The sequence below is a fragment of the Toxotes jaculatrix genome, chromosome 4, assembly GCF_017976425.1.
Source record: "Toxotes jaculatrix isolate fToxJac2 chromosome 4, fToxJac2.pri, whole genome shotgun sequence".
NCBI classification, from domain to species: Eukaryota; Metazoa; Chordata; class Actinopteri; family Toxotidae; genus Toxotes; species Toxotes jaculatrix.
This window is the reverse complement of record NC_054397.1, coordinates 10,533,100-10,546,945: the sequence shown is the minus strand read 5'-3', so window position 1 is coordinate 10,546,945 and position 13,846 is coordinate 10,533,100. Positions and strand designations below refer to the sequence as shown.

The following is a 13,846-nucleotide window of genomic DNA, read 5'->3' as shown; positions in this document are numbered from 1 at the left end:
AGGTCTAAAGGAAGGATGATAAAGTTGATTAGCTCACATAAAGGACAATAAATGAAATGTTTGTCTTCCAGTAAAAAATACTACTAGAGACAAAAAAGAGGCATTACTGTACACACACCACCAATATATTTAAGAAAATAGCAAATTGTTTTACAAAGAAAGTGGATCATTAATGCATTACAAAATACTTTTTGATTTTTATTCTTTGCAAGAATTAAGTCACACAGGTTGTCATTTAAAAATGAATATAAGTTTCATCCCAGTAGTCCCACAGTGCATCTAAGTTTTGTATGATAATACATGAGAGTATTTCCCTGATATGTTTTTCACATAAAAATAAAAAGTTCTCTGCGTTGGCTGTGTTTAATTGGCAATAATCCCTTTTGTGAGGAGGAAAAGAATCAGTGAGGTAGAGACAACCAGAGTTGATGTGACAGTAAAATATGGCGTTTGGTTAAAAACAAATTTCTTCACCTTTTCTAGAGACACAATCATTCAATCACTGATGTCAAATATTCATAATTTCTTTCACATATAAGAGCTTTTTAAAAAAATCAAACATCTGTCCAGGTCAGATGACACACGACAATTTGGGACTGTTAATCAGTGAGTAGTGCAAATTGATTCAATTTGTGCAGCAATGAGTTCCCCTATCATCACAACAAATCCTCTTTAGCAAACAGTCCCCAGTGCTGATCGTAGTGAGAGAGGACTGTTGCATTCAGGATGGGGGTGTTAGTAAACTCTACAGTGCACGGCCCCGAGCTGCAGGGAGCCCCTTCCAGTTCCAGGACAGTCACGTTGTTGGGTGCAGCTGTGCTGAGGATGTTGGCAGGAACAAAGAGCGTCACCTGCGGGCCTCGAGTTGGCCAGTAACGCCCCAGATTGAAGCCATTAATCCAGACCTGGCCCTGAAAAAACACAAATTAGACAGACTAATTGGCTGATTTTCATGTACTTTAAGAACACGTCTTTTGGTTTTTTAAATGACCAAAACCACAATTCTAACTAAATGTTTTGTATGGTTTACATGCCTTCTTCCATTTGGGAAGTTGGATGTAGGTGTCCTGAGGGAGGTCTGGGATGCCATCAGGGATGATGAAGCTCCCCCCGTAAAAGGCTGGAAGGGAGAGAGCAGCAGGCTGAGGGGGGTCTGTTGGTGTGGGTTCTTTTTTCCAGAGGAGGCCCTTGCTGACTGCTTCATCAACACTGAGACTATACATGGTCCAGCCAGTGAGCGTGTCTGTCCCCAAAGTCAGATTGGACACCAAACCCTGTGATAATAAGACACAGTAGAGCTTGTCATTAAGTATTAAGGAGTTTCATGTCACGGAAAAAAAGAAATTAAAGAATGAAAATATCCTTGGGTTGTATCTTAATCTAGTTTTACTGATTTTAAAAAATATAAACACAAATAATAATAGCTTTGCGATACTTAAGCATACACCAATATTTCAACACACAGACATTGACTTTGAAGCAGCTGAATAAAACAAAGAAACCTTGAAGTCGTTGATGTCTTTTCCATAGTTGATTCGGCCCATGTTCTCCACCAGTATGTCCACCTGACTGCCAGCCTTCCCAGTCACATTTACGGTTATGGCTTTGTTCCTTTCAAGAATCCCCACAGCCACCTTGAGCAGAAACCAGCATTTATGTAGACAGACCTCAAATTTATTTATTTATTTATTTTTATAATATATTTCTCTACAAAGCACTTTGTGTATCAAGGTTCAGTGTTGTCTAAGCACAATTAACAATATAAGAACTTTGCGTATATAATATCTGATAAAGAAACAATCACATGTGCAAAGGCAGACTCACCCCATCCACGGACACATACGCTCTATCATGAACTCCATTCAGAGCAGATGACAGTGGAGTTGGTTTGGTGCAGTTAACTGGCAGAGAAGTCCTATAGAGCACATAACCAAAAGCCTAAAGGACAGATGGGAAAAAAATGTGAACAAATTAACAACTAAATTAATAAAGCTCAATGGCTATTACTGGGACAAACAAAAAGCAACAATATTTTTTTTACTACATAAAACATATTTAAAGACATTAAATGATACCTGGTTGAGTTCAATGAAAGTCTGAGGATACATGCTTTTGACTGGGCCGGAGAAAGACAGTTTTTCTAAGGCATCTGATATCGTCTGGAGCTGCGGTGGGAGAGGGTCGCTTTTTAACACTTATTCTTGATGTTTTAAATCATGAGACAAAAAGTTCATAGAAGTTCATAAGAGAAACACAGTGTCCGCTGAGCACTTACCTTTTTCATCCCAACAGCCCCATACGCATACTTCGGAGTTGTTGGTGGTATTGGTCCCGCTGGTATCTTACGGTACTGTTGCGAGAAGACACATTAGTTCTCCTAGATGACATATGCTGCATCCAAGCTCAAAAATATGATTTAATAAGATTAAATGTTTTATACTCCTTGGCTTTGCACGTTACTTACACTCCTTAAGGTTACTCTTAATGGCAAAAAGAAAAGACTGCAAAAGTGGAGGTCTATACTGACGCACATACCATTTTGATCACCTCTCGAATGGCAAAGTACTTGTCTGTGAGGTCTCCTGCTTCTGTGAGAGGGGCATCGTAGTCATAGCTCGTGGGCTGCGGGCCATATGGTGAATTGGCACCTGAGGGTAATAAGAGGCAATCAGAAGGTGTGTCACTTTTTTTGGCAAGGATAGGAGAACACGAGTGGCTCAGCTGTGAGTCACTAAGAATAAAACCAGTCTGTCCTGTCCAAACATGCTCACCGTTCCAGTATCCGAAGTTTGTTCCTCCTATGAACATGTACCTGTGAGGAGAGACAGTTTAATAACTGACGGCTGAGCATTTACAGAAGATTACACACTAAAGCACTGTAAAACGATACACTGATAAATCACTAAAACAACACATAACATATGGGAGGGGAGATGGTGGGGCACACCTCCAGTACGGTACCACATAACATTATATTTACTTGATCAAGGGTCTTCCTGACCTGTAGGTGGAACCAAGTTCCACAATAATTCCAGCTACAGACCCAAAAAAATAGAAGAATAAAGAAAAGATTATACTACTGAGGTCAGGATGTCAGTGTGCTGCTCATGTCTCATTTAACTAAAAAGTGGTAAGGAATAAAATGCCCAACCACCTACAACCATGTACCAGCAGCGATCAGGGAAGCTTGGGTTCATGTTTTTGGCATGGATATAGTATATCTCTAGTAAGTAATGCAGAAAATGTAATGCAGTCTTGTGGTGAATCAGCATATCTTTTGTGTAATTGTCTTCATCTGTCTGCACAAGTGTGTCTAAACCTCTCCCAGAAATCTGCTCACAGACTCACAGGTTGACGTTTGCGCCAATGGCCAGGATCTCGTTCAGGGACTTGGCCACTAAGGCAGGAGACACAACGGAGTGAGGTGATCCCCAGTGGTCTAGCCAGCCGGTGTAAAATTCTGAGTTCACCTGAGATAAAAGACGCAACCCCATAAGCATCTGAGAGAAAATACTGTGTGTTGCTAAAAAGGAAGAGATTAAGAAATGTACAAAGGGAAATACTTGCCAAAGGTCCACGAGGTTCAGCGTGTCTCTGTGCCTCAAAGGCAGCGGTTACATTTGAACCTGGTGGAACAAACAAGCAAAAAATAAACACACATTTGTGGAACTTCCTTATGACTTCTGACTAATATAAAATGTGAAAATGAGTCAATGTAGAGAAAACAAAATAAGCACACAACAATAAGATGACCATTTAAATCACAAAAAAACTGTATGTGCACTATTTCCTATAAACTGCAGAATACCAACTACATATGAAAAGAGACACGAAGATACCGATAAGAAGAGGACAGACACTTACCAGGCCCAAAGTCAACAGTGGCATAGAGATCTTGTATCGAGCCACATTTAAGATAGCCGAGCCCAGCCCCATCTGTGGTGAAGAGCACCACCTCCTCGCCCAGGTGGGACCGGAACAGCTTGGTCAGGTGACGCAGGTAGTTGTAGTCACAAGCGAAGTAGCTGCCATATTCATTCTCCACCTACAAAACAAGGACACATCAGGTCTTATTTTCGATATTGAATGAAGCGCTGCAATGATACATAATGAACAACAACAACAAACACAAACTCGCTCACCTGTACTGTAATGACAGGACCACCGTTCTGATACAGATAAGGCTTTATCATAGGCAGCAACTTCCCCATCCACTTATCTACTGCAGCGATGTAATCTGAAAAACACAAATTATAGCATTTGCTATATTGCAGCATGCCGTCCACTCATCAGTCGACCTTCTGAGCTTTGATTCTCACCTGGATCTGAAGACCGCAGCACTATGTTTTTCTTGTTGAGAAGCCAGGCAGGCAGCCCACCCTGTTTGAGAGAATTACACAAACAAAGACAACATTTTTTTTGTGTGATTTAAACAGTTTAATGCATAAAAACAAAACACACCACAGAGAGTCTAAATGAGTGATTGCTGGACTGAAAATATACAGTATCTCTAAGTATTAAACACATGTAAACCTGTGGCTATTAGTTTGGGGTCAGTGGACAAAATTGACTGAGACAAATTCATTTTTTTCCCTTAAAGTTACACAATGGTATGAAAACAATTAGAAAATGAAGCCCCTGCTGAGGAAGTGATATGTTTGGTATCTTCAACTTAGCTCTTGTCACATAGTATAATGTAGAACTGATACCCAGTATTTCCTATTTGGCTTTGAATGCCCTGAAACACCAAGCATGTACATTTTCTGACAGCCTTACTCACCATGTCCCACTCTGCACAGATGTATGGTCCTGGCCGAAGGATGACCAGTAAACCAATGTCTTGGGCCAGCTGAAGGAAATATTCCAAATCCCTGTCTCCACTAAAACTGTACTGACCTGGAAAAGCCTCATGGTAGTTCCAGGGAACGTATCTTTAAAATGAGCAAAGTGTCAGTATTTTTCAATCAAACACTCAAAGTTTTTAGTTTTTAGTTTTTTTTTTTGTAGGCTGTATCTTGTGGCTCGATTATAATCATTCTCTGCTTGCTGTTATATTTCATTTAAAAAATACAACGTTCTTCCATTAACATAAAATATATGAATTTCTGTTTATTTAATCCAGTATACCTGATTACAAAGATAATATAAACTCATGTCCCAGTGAATCTTCTTCTAGCAGACACATGATATAACATATGATGGCTTTGCTGACCTTTGCTAACCTACATTTTAAACCTCTTCTCTTTCTCAGTGTTTGTATTGAAGCCAGTTGCAACATGACACAGAACCAACATCAGCCTGTGACTGAGACAACAAAGTCAGAGCGAAAGCCTTCAGGGAGCGAGACATGAGGCAAACCTACGTCTGGATGGCATTCAGTCCCGCCATGTACATCTTGAGCAGTCGATCTTTCCAGTAGACTCTGGGGATCCTGCTGTAATGGATGCTTCCTGATATGTAACGAAACTCTTCCCCATCTTTCCGAAAGCAGTCACCCTGGTAATCCACGCTGAAGGAACGAGATGCATTGAGCTGCAGATAAACACAACAGAGTTTGACTCAGAGCTGCATTTATAAGCACTGCAGCGATCCCCACTCGTAGAAAGCTAAATCCAGTTATATTACGTTCCAGTCTGTGATCAAAGTTTCATGTTTTATGGCACAGGGCTGACACCTCAGCTGATTTTGGCATGTGTCACTCACAAGTGTCAGCCTTGATTGTGAACAATGTGTCTATATGAGTTACTGTACCTACAATACCAATCAACATATTTTAAAATACTGTCCCGTTGAACGTGTTTTTCAAGGTCTAATCAGTGCCGTGGACCAGATAATGCAGGTATTAACACATATACTGAAAAGTTTGACTTACAGACTAAAAATAACCCTGGGTTTGTTTTATTCAACTGACAGTATCTGATCATATAAGGGGCAAATATGATTTACTCCTATTTCTACAAACATTACTGTTATTATACCTTTAGCACCATCAGAAAGCATTAATAACACAGTCTGGGATTGATTCCAGACTATGAATTGTGATGAAGGGGCTTTTTAAAACCTTTGCATAAAGCTTTTGTTTTTAATCTTACCTGCGGCTGTGAGGCTGCAGCTCCCACAATGCTGAGAACTGAACTGAAAATAAAACCTGTAAACACTCAGAAGTACTCACTGATTGTCCACACAGCAGCAGCAACAGCAGGAGTGTGTTTCCAACTCTGAGCAGAGACATGACGGGTCTTCACCGCGGCCTGCTGTCCCCCCTGTCAAGTGCAAAATGAAACTGATGCAGCTTTACATGCAGCATGTACTTGGACACTATCAGCTATAGTACTTACTTCCCGGAGTGTACACTGTGGTGTTGCCAATGAGAGGGGCATCATGAGTTGCGGAAGTGAAGTCATGTGATGCCATCAAATTGTTGTGTGGTGTAAAAAACGCGTGTCGATCAGTAGGTGGCAGTGTTGTGCATTTTATACAGATGCTCCTTGCAAAGGGACCCGCTCATGTGGGGTTTCGGGGAAATCTAATAACCGATGAGCCCACTATAACAAAATTAAAACACATTTAAAAAAATGAAAATTAAATGGTTCAGTCGATGGCAGTAGCAGGAAAGATGGAGGAGACAGAATACAGCATGTTCTGCAGCTCCTTGTGGCCTATTTGAAGAGGGGGACAGATTGAGCAAATTCAAGGGGACCCTTGGAATTACTTCAAATGAAGACAAGAAATCAAAGTACAGATTTAGTGAGCATACTGGGATGGAAGGAGAGCATTCCATCTTCAATTCAGATTCACAGCTCCCACTCCACACCTGCAGGGGGCGGTACTGCGCCCCCCACATTGTTTACCATCCGTCAGTGAAACGGAAACACCGCTACGTACACATCGCAGGCGGTGGTCACACGTGGATACATAAGTTTATCAGAGTAATGTTGTGTTGCCAAGTTAATTAGGAAACATGTCGAGGAGGCAGAAAGCTATGACAGAAGAAAAGACCGCTTCTGAAGCGGGACACGCGGAGAAGGAGGAGGAGGTCCAGGATCCGCCGCCGCCGGAGACCAGACGGACCCGCAGCGGCCGCAGAGTGCGCACTCCGGCCGCACTGCTAGACTCTGAAGCCCCGGTTAGGACTCCCAGCCGGAGAACCAGGAGGTCTGTGCTCCAGGAGCTGCCCGTGGTGGAGGAGAAGAACACGGAGCAGAAACCAGAGAGCCTGGCCGAGGAGGAGTCCAGCGTGTCCGCCGAACCGGAGCCGTGTACCGTGTCTGAGCCAGCAGGCCAGGCCGAAGTTACCGGCAGTGAAGACGGTCATCTGTCCGAACCCGCACCGACAGAAACGGCCCCCACGAGTTCAGAGACCGTCCCAGAGAAGAAGCCTCGTCTCGCTCCAAGTGCGATCCAAAATCCGGTCATTCCGCTGGGAAAACCGAAATCTGGAAGAGTGTGGAAGGACCGTAACAAGCAGAGGTGAAGAAAAAGATGGAACCAGTCCAAGAACCAAATATATATTTTTTAAAATATATTTATGAGTTTTCTTTCATGTGAATTAACGTTTCTGCCTTAGAAGCCTGATATTGAAAGCTGTTGTGTATTCAAAGTTGGCTACCATATAAAAATCTCTCAGTTTAATGAAATGTTACCTGACATTTAATCATAAATTATTATTATAGTTATGCTAAGGTCTTGTATGACAGTGTGTTGTTGCAACATGTAGAGTTTGAAGTAAGAAACTCAGGTATCAGTGAAATCCAGCTCTCTATAGGCTACTTGGATGTGAAATCTCTTGTATTATTTAATAATTTATTTTTTTTTGTTTTTGGCCTCCAGGTTCTCTGCGTTGGTAAGAGATAAGCCGTTGTGCTCCTCTTGGGAAAAGAAGATGGAGGCCAAGCGAGAGAAGGAGCTGGTGAAACAGTTTGCTTTGCAGCTCAAAGAGGAAAAAGCCAAACAGAAAGAGGTAAACTAAGGCTGCGTGATGCAGGCCTTTTCGTCCATGGTAATATTTAAGCTCTTGCACCCTTTGATTTATTCTGTTTCTTTTTCTGCCTTAATAGGAAAAGAGGAAAAGGAGAGAAGACAACTTGAAACGGCGCGCTGAGAATGAACGCAAAGCAGAGATTGTGCAAGTGGTACGTCGACTTTTGTTCGGTCAAATGGCTAAACACTGTAGGATACCTTCACCTACCTACGCCTAACTGATGCACACTATTTCTGAATATTTACCTACCATCTACAGAATATAAAGACATAAACATCATCATACAGGGTGCATATTGCACCATATTTGCAAAATAGTATCAGGCTCCCCTGGACTGGTAACATAGGTCCATGACTGGAATCCACTCACTGATACTTACATTGAGTATATTATACTGACTATATTCTATATATATATATATATATATATATATATATATATATATATATATATGTATGTTTGTCACATGGCTCTAAAAATTTGTATTTTTTTTTCAATCAGTACAATACAAATAGACATAATAAGGATTAAAAGCAGTGGATGACATAAGCATAAATAGATACAAGCTCACACAATCTGTCTGTTTGTAATTTGGCCAACTGTTTATTTTCTCTTCTCTCATTTCTGATCCCAGATCCGGAATACAGCAAAGATCAAGAGGATGAAGAAGAAACAACTCAGGAAAATAGAGAAGAGAGACACACTGGCTCTACTGCAGAAGTCACAGAAGCAGAACGTAAAAGCCAAAGGGCAGAAAACCAACAAGGCCGACAAAGATTTAACATAGAGACTGAGATAATAAAAATATATCTGTTCAGTAATTTGCCTAAATGTCTTATATTTCAATGTCTGAAATACAACAAACATGATCAGACTCGTTTCTCTGAGAGGACTAATTCAGACTTTAACCCTAGAAAGTTTTTCTAAATATAGAAGTAGTATTAAAAATAATAAAAGTAAATAAGTGCAACATTCTGCACAAAAGCTTTTATTTCTTGTCAGGTGAGCACTAAGGCCATCACCTATGAACATTTAAGATTCTGATTTTTTTGTTATTAATTTCCCTGGTGCCCTGTTATGTTATCTTAAAAGAGCCCCTCGGTCAGTAAAACATCACATATGTCCAACTCTGTTTCACCTACACAATTTTATATTAAATAAACTTTGAATTTCTACCTTTCATCAAACTGTCACAGTAAATGTCTAGTCTAGGTGCTCTGGGTGTAGTGTCACTTAAATACACTTGATAAATGGCAGAGATCCTGTTGATCGGGCCACAGTTTGTTGTTGTTAAATTTAAATTACCTGGGGTCATCAAAAAAAAAACACACACACACACACAAGCTATGATTAAGGAAAGATTACAACAAGGAAAATCAGTTTCAGTGGTCATGAGCGCACCTCACTAATGTTTTAAGGCAGACTTGTGGTTCTTGAACATTTTATTTAAGTGTGTTGCTGGTATGGTATTCGAGAATTTTTAAACAGCTACATCCTTAATTGGTCTGGTATGACCAGTAGCTTCCTTACAGTGGCTTATGTTTGCTGGACGCTAGCAAACTTTAGATAGGTGTTGCTGTGTCCTGACTTTTATTTATTTTTATTTAATATTTAGTTTGGAGTGCAGTGTGAAAGGCTGATCAGTAGAGTAGTTACTGAAGATGCTCAAAAGTTATTTTATTACATATAAGACTGACCGAGTTTATCACATTAACATATGAATCAAACTGAATAATAAGTTCTTTTGTTGTTTAAGGTTTGGTAAGCGTTTTATTCTGACCAACAACATACTGGTATTGGTCATGACACAGAACTTTATAATGCAACATCTACGTAAATGAATGCATCATGAGACATGGTTTCAGTCTTAATGTATGTTCACCCAAAATAGCAGAGTAAATTTGGAGAGCAGGCTGCACACAAAGGCTGCTTTTTCTCCAGCTTTATTCTCATTCCATGGCCTTTACATGGCACATTCATTGTTGAAGCGCTGCCTAAACAGCCTTTCCACAAATAATTCAAAATTGTCATTTACACACTGCTGTCTTTGTGTCACACAGCAAGACAACTCCTTGAGCTCGTGACCAACCTGTTTGCTTTGTAAATCCTCTAAGTTGTAGCAGAATAATCTGACATGCTTTAAAATGCATGGAAAAACAAAGCAATTTGTTACACTGACTGATGCGCGTGAGTCTCTTTCACATCATTTTTCTTGTCTGTCTGTCACCATATAAAGGCTGTGACAAACTCAGAGGCTGAGTTAACTCTGAACGTGAACTAATTTAAGACTGAGACAAGAAAGCAGCGTTAACATCACAGCTTAAGACAGCTACAGAAATAAACTCGAGAAGTTTTGTAAGTACAGTCTTTTTCTTTTAGCGTGTTGAGTACTGAGTAGAAGATGGCCTAACTGATTTAATTGCACTATTCAGATTTTTTTTTTTTAGTCTTTTCATTTCATTTGTTGTTTAAGAAGTACTTTTTAGAAATCTTTGATAGACTGAGTTAATCTTTAACTTGTTTGCTTGCTATTAAGTGGGAGAAAGTTTTCTGTGATTAAGTAAGAAAACGTTTTCATTTTTCTTTTAGGTGTGATAGAGTTTAAAATGCTTCTGATAATTCTGATACAACTTCTGATCATTGGTGAGTAAAACGTTCTTGTTTCAGAGGGTTGCAATGTTTGGAGAAGGGATACAGTCCTCTCTAATATTAATGTTTTATTTATTGATTAGTAACATCAGGAAATGCCCAGGCAAACACAACTGTAGCACCTACAGCAAGAACCGGGGCAGCCACAACTGCTGGTGCCAATGCAACCGCTGGTGCTACAGCAACTGCTGGTGCCAATGCAACCGCTGCTGCGGCGACAACCGCTGCTGCCATTACGACCGCTGCTGCAACCATGACTACACGGATAACGACAAACTCGACAAACACTAACACCACTGCCACCAACATTGCCGCTGCTACACACGCTGGGATCATGCACATGAGCAGTTTGGCTTTCTGTCACCTCAGTGTTGTTCTCTTCAAGTTCTTCTTTACGGTGTGACTTGGCTGTACTGTTTTTATCTGTTTTTACAGAATACAGTTATTGTTACTCACATATTATATAATTTATGTATAAACATATAACCTAATAATCATATTACAAGGCACTTCTGTTGATAGGTTTAAATAATCTAGATGACACAAAGTGTTAAAATGTTCTAATAAAAGGCTGGTAGAACTCAAAGCAATTAGTTTTGTGCGTTTTTCTTGTCACTTCTTTTTAAGTTATTTAGGAATTATTCACTCATGACTGCTGATTTTCAAGCCTCCTCCTGCCCAGTCAACAAGGCTTTTTAAAAAAAAAATTTTTTACCTTAAAATTTTTTTTAAATTACCATTTTCACATACTTTAATCAAGCTGTACACATACCAGTGTTTCCAATTTTGGTGATGGTATTTCAGTAAAGTTTTGAAATGTCGTCTCAAACTCCTCAACTGCCTCAAGTTAGTTTTCCTTGAAATAACACTGAAAGTACTTTATCTGACTGAGTTATACTCTGTTTACTCACAGGTGCATCCTAGCTAAGCTATTATAAAATGACATTTTCCACAATTTGTTTCCATCTAGTCTCTGTTTTTTTTCTTTTTCTTTTTTTTTTAATCAGGCAGTGAGAAAAGGTTCTGATTAATGACCTTAAATGCATCCTGGGTGCGTCACCATTCATCAAAATGACTCGTTGAGACTCAGACTGTTTGCCAAAGTGACCTCACCCGCATTAAAAGAATGGCTTAAGACGATCATTTTTCATGCTTTCTACTGTTAATCAGAATGAAATGTGGATATATTATGAAACACATTCTTAGTTTGAGAGATACAAAATGAAGTCATGAGTCACTTATTCATTTCCTAGGTACATGCAAGTACTTTCTCAAACACAGACACAAAAGAGATTAACCTTCTTTCTAGGGGCCCAGATACCAATCACTACTCTCGTGCTGTAGTCCTTTGTAGCCCGATGTGCTGTGTGTTAATTAGTTTGTGGTAATTTAATTAAACACACATTTATTTATAATGTAAGGCATTAGCGCAGTATAACTCAGTGGGGTGAATTATGGGAAGAATGCAAGACAGGACCACAAGTTAAGCTAACAATGAAAGACCCGCTTTAAAGCAGATGCTTCACTGTTTCTTGTACTTTCATATATGGTTTACATGGAGTTCCTGTTGACTGATATGCATAAGCTTTGACCCCAAACATAACCACTGAACTCTCTAGGACAAACTACTAGCCAAGTGAATAGCAATTAACCCCTCAGAGGAGCTGACTGACTTGATTAACACACAGTCAATTAAACTGGTTATATAGAGGCAAAACAAAAACATAACAAAAACATAGGGCACAATAATACAACATAAACATTTATTCTTCAGTCCAGTGGTCACTGGTGTCGCATGGTCAGTCTCAGGATAAAGGTGCAAATGAGTGTGAAAACACCTGCAAAGATACAGTATGTCATACTGTATATCAGTGAGCCTCACATAACAGTGAGTGAACGTCGTAAAGAAACGTTAACCAGGGTTAATCAGGGTTTCTGCAGGGTTTACCAAAACCATAGATTGTATAAAAAAACAAAACACATAAAAATGAATATAGTATAATTAACATGCATAATAAATTAACTTTAACAACAACCTCTCACCTGAAGAAACTAGAAGAAGAAACTGAATTTGATACTTTTTCAAATCCAGACCTGCAGAGTAACACATCTTTGTAGCAGGTCCTCCTCTCTGCTACATGCTAACATCACATTAGCCATTGCCCCAGCTTCTGCCTCTCATGTTACTTACTTGTCGCAGGTGTCCTTTAAAAACACTTACCGTTGTTCTGAAGGTCCTGCCCAGAATCCTCAAAGACTCTTTTAAGCATCTGGATGAAAAAAAAATTGTTCGGCGAATGACATAAAAAAAACATTTAACCTCTTTCGTTCGGTGGCGTTACCGAATCAAAACAAAGACGTCAGCAGTCGAGTTGTATTCTGGGAAATATAGGCAGCAAGGTGCTCTCTAAAATACTTAATTATGCTGCTGCCACTGCCTCACAGTTACACACAACTTATTCTGTATCCCAGCACTAATTTAGGATCCCCGATGAGGAATATTCAGTTTTTAAATATTCAAAGAAGCATTGCTGTAAAAGAAAAAATAAAGACTTTAGAACTTATTATATGGTTTCTGGCTGATGGTTGATAGTTTGGGTTCATGTTGGTGTGCCAAGGAGCAGTATTGGAACTACCACTCTTCAACTTCAAGTTGTCACCACCAGATGTCTCCAGTGTGTCAATATTTTCAGGACTGCCTCAAAATTGTTTTCAATATGGAGCATGACCCACCATTTACCCACAAGATGGTGGTATTACACAAACGATCTCTCTGGTCACGTTTACAACATCCAAGGTTAGGTAGGTTAGCAGTTAGAGAATATTTTAAAGATACTATTTTAAATAAAGCATTGTACTCATTAATCTTGTAATGAGATGAGACTGTAAGTGAATCCGAACCAGCACTTCATATTCAGACCCCTTCACATTTTGCAATGTTGTGTTATAAAATTAATTTAAAATGGTTTAAATTAATTTTTTTAATTTAACACACATTAACCCATAATGGCAGTAGTAAAAGAATTAAAAATATTATAAGTATTATTCTATATTTTTTAAAATGTCTAAATTTCTTAAAAATCAAAAAACTGATATGTCTTATTGTATCCATCTTTCTCATCTGTATTTTGTAAAGTGCCGGACTTGGGGTCAGAATATTTTCTGAATCCACTGTGTTTCACTAGTAAAAGTGAAATACATTGAATGGTCTTGTAA

General features: G+C 39.3%; 3 protein-coding genes across 4 annotated transcripts; 2 read left to right on the top strand and 1 right to left on the bottom strand.

The window, feature by feature from the left end:
• Positions 1–173: 173 nt before the first annotated feature.
• On the bottom strand, positions 174–12,870 carry glb1 (galactosidase, beta 1). 2 transcript variants are annotated; one of them, XM_041036076.1, is made up of 17 exons: positions 12,852–12,870; positions 6,173–6,263; positions 5,363–5,532; positions 4,781–4,931; positions 4,320–4,380; positions 4,143–4,237; positions 3,865–4,045; positions 3,568–3,626; positions 3,349–3,470; positions 2,772–2,812; positions 2,536–2,648; positions 2,276–2,350; positions 2,076–2,165; positions 1,825–1,938; positions 1,503–1,634; positions 1,035–1,274; positions 174–911 (listed from the first exon to the last, which is right to left on the bottom strand). In XM_041036076.1, exons 2-17 carry the CDS (start codon positions 6,230–6,232, stop codon positions 657–659), a joined length of 1,959 nt encoding a protein of 652 aa, XP_040892010.1. In that variant the 5' UTR covers positions 6,233–6,263; positions 12,852–12,870; the 3' UTR covers positions 174–656. The 2 variants fall into 2 exon arrangements, with proteins under 2 accessions (XP_040892010.1, XP_040892009.1); XM_041036075.1 differs by lacking the exon at positions 12,852–12,870 and adding an exon at positions 6,339–6,438.
• On the top strand, positions 6,867–9,182 carry ccdc86 (coiled-coil domain containing 86). The gene is made up of 4 exons (XM_041036077.1): positions 6,867–7,470; positions 7,831–7,960; positions 8,058–8,132; positions 8,616–9,182. Exons 1-4 carry the CDS (start codon positions 6,962–6,964, stop codon positions 8,766–8,768), a joined length of 867 nt encoding a protein of 288 aa, XP_040892011.1. The 5' UTR covers positions 6,867–6,961; the 3' UTR covers positions 8,769–9,182.
• Positions 10,486–11,113, top strand: LOC121180564 (eukaryotic translation initiation factor 3 subunit D-like). The gene is made up of 2 exons (XM_041036079.1): positions 10,486–10,624; positions 10,714–11,113. Exons 1-2 carry the CDS (start codon positions 10,588–10,590, stop codon positions 11,031–11,033), a joined length of 357 nt encoding a protein of 118 aa, XP_040892013.1. The 5' UTR covers positions 10,486–10,587; the 3' UTR covers positions 11,034–11,113.
• Positions 12,871–13,846: the final 976 nt, after the last annotated feature.

What these genes read in the sequence shown, in the direction of transcription:
- glb1 (XM_041036076.1), bottom strand. Translation starts at nt 6,232, where the DNA reads ATGTCTCTGCTCAGAGTTGGAAACACACTCCTGCTGTTGCTGCTGCTG. An exon ending in TTCGAGAGGTGATCAAAATG is followed by an intron (nt 2,351 to 2,535) that starts GTATGTGCGTCA and finishes TTCTCGCAACAG; the next exon opens with TACCGTAAGATACCAGCGGG. An exon ending in GGGCTGTTGGGATGAAAAAG is followed by an intron (nt 2,166 to 2,275) that starts GTAAGTGCTCAG and finishes CTCCCACCGCAG; the next exon opens with CTCCAGACGATATCAGATGC.
- ccdc86 (XM_041036077.1), top strand. Translation starts at nt 6,962, where the DNA reads ATGTCGAGGAGGCAGAAAGCTATGACAGAAGAAAAGACCGCTTCTGAA. An exon ending in AAAAAGCCAAACAGAAAGAG is followed by an intron (nt 7,961 to 8,057) that starts GTAAACTAAGGC and finishes CTGCCTTAATAG; the next exon opens with GAAAAGAGGAAAAGGAGAGA. An exon ending in AAGCAGAGATTGTGCAAGTG is followed by an intron (nt 8,133 to 8,615) that starts GTACGTCGACTT and finishes TTCTGATCCCAG; the next exon opens with ATCCGGAATACAGCAAAGAT.
- LOC121180564 (XM_041036079.1), top strand. Translation starts at nt 10,588, where the DNA reads ATGCTTCTGATAATTCTGATACAACTTCTGATCATTG. An exon ending in GATACAACTTCTGATCATTG is followed by an intron (nt 10,625 to 10,713) that starts GTGAGTAAAACG and finishes TTTATTGATTAG; the next exon opens with TAACATCAGGAAATGCCCAG.